We start from the raw sequence: 8,666 nt of genomic DNA, 5'->3' as shown, positions 1-8,666 counted from the left end.
ATATTCTGATGTACTTTCTATCATCAATATGTGTGCATCCTTCTACCTTCAACTCTGATCTTCTTCCAAAGACCAAGAACATGTCCTTAGTTCTTCTCAAGTACTTAAGACTGTTCTTCACAGCTATCCAGTGCTTTTTGCCTGGATCTGATTGACATATGCTCGTGACATTTACAGCATGTACTATATCAAGTTATGTACATAGCATGGCATACATGAGGCTCCCTATTGCTGATGCATAGGGGATCTTGCTCATGCGTTGAATCTCTTCAGATGTGTTGGGGCACATCTTCTTGGAGAGATTAATTCCATGCCTTAGGGATAAGAGACCCCTTTTAGAGTTTTCCATGCTGAACCTTTTCTGCACTTCCTCTATGTACATCTTCTGCGATAGGCCAAGCATCCTTTTAGATCTATCTCTATAGACCTTTTATTCCCAAAATATAGGATGCTTCCCCAAGGTCTTTCATGGAGAATCTTTTTGACAACCTGACCTTGACCGAGGTTAGCATGGGAATATCATTCCCTATCAGGAGGATGTCGTCCACGTACAGTACGAGAAATACAACAGCACTCCCACTAACCCTTTTGTAAACACATGGTTCCTCTTCGTTTTTGCTGAAATCAAACGTTTTGATTGCGTCATCGAAACGAGTGTTCCAACTCCGAGATGCTTGCTTTAGTCCATAGATGGACCTTTGCAGCTTGCAGACCTTGTGATCTCCATCACTGGAAGTGAAACCCAAAGGCTGTTCCATATAGATGTCTTCATCAAGATATCCATTCAGGAAAGCTGTTTTCACATCCATCTGCCAGATTTCATAATCATGAAATGCTGCAATGGCAAGCAATGTTCGGATGGATTTAGGCATGGCTACAGGTGAAAAGGTCTCTTGATAGTCAATGCCCTCGTGCTGACTATACCCTTTCGCCACAAGCCTTGCTTTATAGGTCTCTACCTCTCCATCCGAACCTATCTTTCTTTTGTAGATCCATTTGCATCCAATAGGTACAATACCTTCTGGTGGATCTACTAAGGTCCAGACTTGGTTGGAATGCATGGAGTCTAACTCTGACTTCATGGCTTCCAGCCATTTCTCGGAATCGATGTCAGATATCGCCTCGTCGTAGGTTTTGGGATCTTGTGTATGATCCCTATCTCCCACTAGGAACATTTCCTCGGTATCCTCTTCTAGTAGACCTAAGTATCTATCGGGAGGATGGGAGACCCTACTAGATCTACGAGGTGGTCGAGGGACATCGTGTACTGGCTCTGTATGAATGGGTTCGATAGGATCCATGACTCGTTGCTTTTCAGAGACTTTCTCTTCAAGCTCAATTTTCCTCCCACTGCCTCTATTAAGGATAAATTGGTTTTTCCAAGAAGATGGCGTGATGGCTCACAAACACATTGTGATCCTCTGAGACGTAAAAATTGTATCCTAATGATTCTTTAGGATATCCTATAACACGAGCACTTATGGTCCAAGCCTCTAACTTGTCTGCCTGTAGTCTCTTGACGTGGGCCGAACATCCCCAAATCTTGGTTTCTTACCATGTCATATCTCATATGGTGCGGTAGGAATGGACTTTAGAGGGAACTCTATTCAACAAGTAAATAGCTGAAAATAGGGCATCTATCTAAAGAAACAAGGGTAAATCAGTGAAGCTCATCATGGTCTGGACCATATCAATAGAGTCCGATTCCTCCTCTCTGATACTCCATTGAGCTGAGGTGTACCAGGAGGAGTCCATTATGAAACTATACCATTCTCCTTGAGATAATCACGGAACTCTCCATTAAGGTATTCACTTCCTCAATCTGATCGAAGAACCTTAATGTGTTTTTTGTGCTTATTTTTCTACTTCATATTTAAGCCTTTTTGAACCTTTCAAAAGTTTCATATTTGTGTCTCATACACATATCCATATCGTGAGTAATCATCGGTAAAATGAAGTAAAAATTACAACCCCTAGCCTGCACATCGAATGGGCCACACACATCAGTGTGAACTAGGGTAAGTATTTCAGTGGACCTCCCTGTGTCCTACAAAGGATAATCTGGCCATCTTTTCTTGAAGACAGAATTCACAAATCAAATATGACTCGGAAGTCAATGAGCCCAAAAGCTCATGTTTCTCCAATTTGTTTATTCTGTCTTCTCCTATATGGCCAAGCCTGAGGTGCCATAAATGAAGGAAAAATATCCCGCAAAATCCGATAAAATCGGATGCCAGGTCAGAAAATCAGTTTTAAAATTTTATCTATTTATTTATAACAGGTATAAATAAATAACATAACTATATTATGTTTACCATACCTCGATCCCGCAGCAGAAGATGGTCAAGGTACTCAGAACAGAATCTGGTACAGGGCCAAGTGCTGGATCAGATACTGGATCAGATGCTAGATCTGGTACTGGATCGGGAACTGGATCTGGAACTGGATCTGGTGCCGGATCTGGTACTGGTGGATCTGGTGCTATGCGAGGCCCGGATGTACGGACCCTCTACTTCACACGCACGCCAAGAAATGCAGGAAGGTAGGATGATGTCTGTATAGTGCAAAAACCCTTTTGCAAATAAGCCCCTGGAAGAAAAGAATTTCAAAAATTCTTTCTTCCTTTTTTTTTCTTTTTTTTTCTTTTCTTTTCCTCTTTCTTCCCGTTTCCTTTTTCCCCTTTTTAGGCTACTCAAAAGAACATGAATCTCCCCTCTCCCCACATCAAATTTCTCGCTCAGAATGAAGAGAAAGCTAGCCTATTTATAGGCAAAGACAAGGCTGAACCAGGGAAGAGAAAACGGCAAAAAGGGAAGAGTGAACGCCAAACGTTTCATGATTTTATTGAATTTTTTGAACCGTTTGATTTCAATTAAATCAGTCCTATGTTAAAGAGGTTTCAAAACCGAAGAGACACGCCTCTTCGGATCTTCAAATGGTAGCCGAAAGAGGGAAGATCAAGCGGCCTTCGATGTGTTCGGAAGAAGAAGAAAAACGCGGTCCACGGGAGATGTTTTGCAGAGAAATTGGTCCATGGACCGAGGAAGAAACCAGAACAATCCGTGTCATTCAATTTGAGGGGCAAAAACGTAAATTTTCAGATTTGACTTAAATGGGTTAATTCAAATGGGCTGAATCAAATGGGTTTGGGTCCATCATTGGTTCTAAACCAAATTGAAGACCAATTTGAAAGATTTTGGATCCGGAAAAATTCCACATGAATCTGATTCATGTGAACTCCAATTAGTTCAATTTTCGGATCAATCCAAGTCACACTTGGACTAGAATAAATATGGAATAAATTCTAATAAAATCATCATGAAACCCAATTACATTCATTTGAATCCAATTCAAAAACAAACTCAACAAATGAGTCCAAATCAATTTCAATTACATTAATTGAAACTTGATTAAGCCAGAATACAGACATAATTAAATACACATCCATGAAATTCAGTATGTACCTCATGTTCAGTGCTAGCTGAACATAGACAAAATCAAATCTCAAATGACCCACAATTTAATTCTCAATTAAATTGGATCAAGTCCTTCCTACTTAACTTGACTTATGTGCGTGACTCCGATAGGTTCGAACACTAAGCCGGTAGTACATGGACTACTCCATACACTAATCGAGGTGACCATCTAGCAATGATACCCGACGTCTGGATAGGTCGAATATGCAAAGCAACATTCAAGAACCTAGACGTATGGTTGTTGCATAATTCATCCCTATGACCTTCGATGCTCAAGATGACCTCAGAGAGGACTGTCGACCTCTGGGTCCGGTCATCCATAGTGTATTTCAAATAATCAAATCAAGTGACCTATCACTTGGTTTACCCTGGCCAAGGTTTTACTGAATTGAAATACAGTGAGACATCAACTCCTAAAATCTGGAGCGGTCAATCCCATCTTGACTCATACACAGACTTCGCGAGTACTTGACTGCACCCAGCATCCTTCCGATCCCTAAATTAGAAATTCAGGTCATCCAGTGCCTAAGTACAGTGAGTTGCTTGCAAGTCACCGTGACAGTCTCAGGTCTAAGGGGTACTTATGCCCATACGTTTTACGAGCTAACTCCCGACAGTGGAGTGCTACGCAGGTGAGTCACTATTCAGTGACGATGTACTCCTACATCTCACCTGTATGCCATACAGTGTCTCCACACTCCTTGGTTTAAGAGGACAACCAACTAAATGGCACACAACGACCTATACTTGACATAGCTATCGTCCAATTGACAGCTCGTCATTTGGTCGCGAACTGCTTTAAGGACTAAATGATAAAACCTCTTTTATCCACTAAATTAGTCCTAAGGACTTCATCACAATACACAGGAGTTCAATTTGAAGATGCAACACTTGTGATGAATAGAAAATTGCCAGAATAAATTTTTATTCATTTTAATAAAACATATACATAATTTAATTTCTTACAATTAAAAAATTGGCTTTGGGACACAATTCCCAACAACTCCCACTTGAACTAAAGCCAATTTGTTATCTAATACCCATCTTCGATTTGTGATAATCGAACTCCTTTACAGAAACGGCTTTAGTGAATGGGTCAGCTAGGTTCTCCTTTCCATCGATCTTTTGAAGATTGACGTCACCTCGTTCCACGATCTCTCGTACAAGGTGGTAGCGACGCAGAATGTGCTTGGTTCTATGGTGGGACTTTGGCTCCTTTGCTTGTGCAATGGCTCCAGTATTGTCACAATACAAAAGAACTGGACCGTTGATTGAGGGAGCAACACCAAGTTGATTTACAAACTTCTTGATCCAAACAGCTTCTTTTGCCGCATCTGATGCAGCAACATACTCTGCTTCGCATACGGAATCGGCTACTGAATGCTGCTTGGAACTTTTCCAGCAGACTGCTCCTCCATTCAAGGTAAACACAAATCCTGACATACTCTTACTATCATCATGGTCTGACTGAAAACTAGAGTCTGTAAACCCCACAAGTTTTAAGTCGGATTCTCCATAGATTAACCATTGGTCCTTAGTATTTCTCAAATACTTAAGGATGGTTTTCACCACCTTCCAATGGTTCTCACCCGGATTAGACTGATACCTACTCGCTACTGCTAGTGAGTAAGCAACATCCGGTCTTGTACATGTCATGGCGTACATGATAGAACCTACTGCATAAGCATATGGGATTCTACTCATACGCTCTCTTTCTTCGGAAGTTGTCGGACAATCTTTCTTAGAGAGAGAAATGCCTTGGCCTATCGGAAGATAGCCCTTCTTGGAATGCTCCATGTTGAACCGCTTCAACATAGTGTCGATGTACGTGGATTGGGATAATCCAAGCAACCTCTTAGATCTATCTCTATAGATTTTCATCCCTAGGATGTAGGATGCTTCTCCCAGATCCTTCATGGAGAACTGTGATGACAGCCAGAGTTTCACATTTTGTAATGCTGGAATGTCATTCCCAATTAAGAGAATGTCATCCACATATAAGACAAGGAATGTGATCACTGAACCGTTAGCCCACTTGTAAACACAAGGTTCTTCTTCGTTCTTAACGAAGCCATACGTTTTGATAGTTTTATCGAAACGTATGTTCCAACTTCGAGAAGCTTGCTTAAGTCCATAAATGGACTTTTGTAGCTTGCATACTTTGGACTCGTCTGTGGATATAAAACCCTCAGGTTGTATCATATACACCTCTTCTTCCAGCTCTCCATTTAGAAAAGCTGTTTTCACATCCATTTGCCAGATTTCATAATCCATATATGCTGCTATAGCTAGCATGATCCGAATAGATTTTAGCATTGCCACAGGGGAAAAAGTCTCGTCATAATCGATATAACGTTGACGATACCCCTTGGCAACCAGACGGGCTTTATAGGTCTCCACCTTTCCGTCTGCGCCTCTCTTTCTTTTGAAGATCCATTTGCACCCTATGGGTTTTATCCCTTTGGGTGGATCAACTAGTGTCCATACACTATTGATTTTCATGGACTCCATTTCGGATTTCATGGCATTAAGCCACAACTCAGAGTCAGACCTCTGCATAGCATCCATATAGGTGATCGGATCCTCATTGTTCTCATCGAGCTCAATAGGATCCGCGTCATGGACCAAGAAACCGTAGTATCTATCCACTTGACGCGGCACTCTACCGGATCGCCTTAATGGTGCTTCTACATTAGGCTCCGGATTTGATCTAATCAAAACCGATTCTGTGGGTTCAGTAGATTGTGTTAAATCTTCCACCTGCTGAACTTCACTAAGTTCAACCTTAGAGGCAACAATTCCTTCACCAAGAAATTCCTTTTCCAAAAATGTTGCCTTAAGTCCTACGAACACCTTTTGTTCATTAGGAAGGTAAAAGTAATAACCCCTAGTTTGCTTGGGGTACCCTACAAAATAACACTTATCGGACCTAGGACCAAGTTTGTCAGTTTGAGAACGTTTAACATAAGCCGGACATCCCCAAACCCTAAGGTATGAAAGTGTCGGCTTACGCCCAGTCCATATCTCATATGGAGTCTTCTCAACAGACTTACTTGGAACCTTATTTAGTATTATACACGCAGACTCTAAAGCATAACCCCAAAAAGATAGAGGCAGACTAGTAAACCCCATCATGGATCGAACCATGTCTAACAGAGTTCGATTCCTCCTTTCGGATACACCATTATGCTGAGGTGTTCCTGGAGGGGTCCATTGTGAGAGAATCCCATTCTCCTCTAGATAAGTCAAGAAATCACCGGAAAGGTATTCTCCTCCTCGGTCTGACCGAAGGATCTTAATACTCTTTCCAGTCTGTTTTTCTACTTCATTACGAAATCGTTTGAACATTTCAAATGATTCCGACTTATGCTTCATCAGATAGACATACCCATACCTGGATAGGTCATCTGTGAAGGTTATGAAGTAGGCATAATCACCTTTGGCACTTACGTTCATAGGTCCACATACATCAGTATGTATGAGGCCAAGAACATCGCTAGCTCGTTCACCCTTTCCAGAAAAAGGTGACTTGGTCATTTTACCCAGTAGACAGGATTCACAAGTTGGCAATGATTCATAATCATTGATTTCTAAAATGCCTTGTTGGGCTAACCTGTTTATCCTGTTTTTGTTTATATGACCAAGCCGGCAATGCCATAAATAGGTTTCATTGACTTTATCTAATTTAGGGTGTTTATTAGATGTGTACATTACATTCACAGGCAATGATAGAGTATAAATGTCATATTTCATTTGTCCACTGAAAATTTTAGTATCATTCAAAATGATATCACAAAATCTTTCATTTATATAAAAGGTATAACCATTCTTGGCCAAAAAGCCTACAGAGATGACATTCATCAAGAATGCTGGACAAAAGTGACAATCATCTAACATAACTACTCCAGACTCAAAAAACAACTCAATGACTCCTAAAGCTAGGACTGGAACAGATCTTCCATCACCAATATTTAGGAATCGATCGCCGTTCTTGAATCTTCTACTTACTTGAAGTCCCTGCAAAGAATTGCAAATATTAATTGGACTTCCGGTATCCAATACCCAGGTAGTAGAATCATAAACAGAAAAATTACAAGGTGTTATCATATAATTACCTTGTGCAGCAACTGTTTGCTGCATTTTCTTCTTTGGCCTGTTTGGATCAAGGGACGCTAAATAAGCCGGACAGTTCCGCTTCCAGTGACCCTGCTTCTTGCAGAAGAAGCATTCTGCCTTACTCTGATCAGATTTCCGCTTCATAGTCTGTTTGGGCTTAGAGACCCCAGCACGAGCTTTCTGCACCTTCTTCTTCTTTCCTTTCTTAAAGGAAGAAAGTCCTGCAGAAGTCCCACCTACCACATTCACCGACTCCTTTTTGAGTTGGTGATCCTTCTCATAGGTCTGCAGTAAACCTAGCAAACCATGATAGGATACTTCAGGTTTAGTCATTCTATAATGACTAAGGAAGGTCAGGTAGGACTTAGGAAGTGAATTCAAAATGGCATCCTTGCCCAATTGCTCATGCAAAGGAAAGCCAAGTTTACTTAGGCGATCAATTTGTTCGACCATGTACAATACATGATCGGTGACCGATGCCCCTTCCCTCATGCGGGCATTGAATATAGCGCAAGAGGTCTTATGTCGTTCAACATCATCAGGTGTACCGAAAGACTCCTTCAACATTTGAAGGATTTCCACTGGCTGCGCTTCCTCGAATTTACGACTAAACTCGTCATTCATCGAGGCCCTCATGATGCAACGCACTGTAGTGCGATCGTTGAGCCACTTCTGATAAGCGTCTCTGATTGCACGTGGTGCATTGGCTGTAGGTTCCTCAGGTGCAGGATCCGATATCACATACAGGATCCGCTCATGCTCTAATACTATTTTCATCTTTCGATACCAGCTATCGAAGTTAGGTCCATTAAGCTTATCATTGTCTAATAGTGTTCGGAGGGATAATGAGTTAGCCATATCTGAAAGGAAAAACCAGAGCTAATTAGTATATGATTTATTTTAATTCTAAAGACTTGGACTTCAGTCTTAAGATTTCTCCCACTATTTAAGTCAAATTTTTAGCCTCTACCTTTAATTCGAGGAATTACTTTAATTCCTTAGCGGGTACTAGAATCCACATGGACTGTATACAGGCCCGAGGAAAGCTCGGCCAACCCATATGCATCTAAGGGT

At 41.2% G+C, this 8,666-nt stretch overlaps 1 protein-coding gene across 1 annotated transcript; it reads right to left on the bottom strand.

The window, feature by feature from the left end:
• Positions 1-7,446: 7,446 nt before the first annotated feature.
• On the bottom strand, positions 7,447-8,436 carry LOC149753146 (uncharacterized). The gene is made up of 2 exons (XM_089924091.1): positions 7,592-8,436; positions 7,447-7,493 (listed from the first exon to the last, which is right to left on the bottom strand). Exons 1-2 carry the CDS (start codon positions 8,367-8,369, stop codon positions 7,477-7,479), a joined length of 795 nt encoding a protein of 264 aa, XP_089780217.1. The 5' UTR covers positions 8,370-8,436; the 3' UTR covers positions 7,447-7,476.
• Between the last annotated feature and the right edge of the window lie 230 nt (positions 8,437-8,666).

Source organism: Phoenix dactylifera, chromosome 7 (assembly GCF_051530095.1).
Source record: "Phoenix dactylifera cultivar Ajwa chromosome 7, Ajwa_hap1_PhDact_Kaust_v1.1, whole genome shotgun sequence".
In the NCBI taxonomy this organism is placed as follows: domain Eukaryota; kingdom Viridiplantae; phylum Streptophyta; class Magnoliopsida; order Arecales; family Arecaceae; genus Phoenix; species Phoenix dactylifera.
The sequence above is the reverse complement of the archived record's forward strand: the minus strand, read 5'-3'. Positions and strand labels throughout refer to the sequence as shown.

What these genes read in the sequence shown, in the direction of transcription:
- LOC149753146 (XM_089924091.1), bottom strand. Translation starts at nt 8,369, where the DNA reads ATGAAAATAGTATTAGAGCATGAGCGGATCCTGTATGTGATATCGGAT.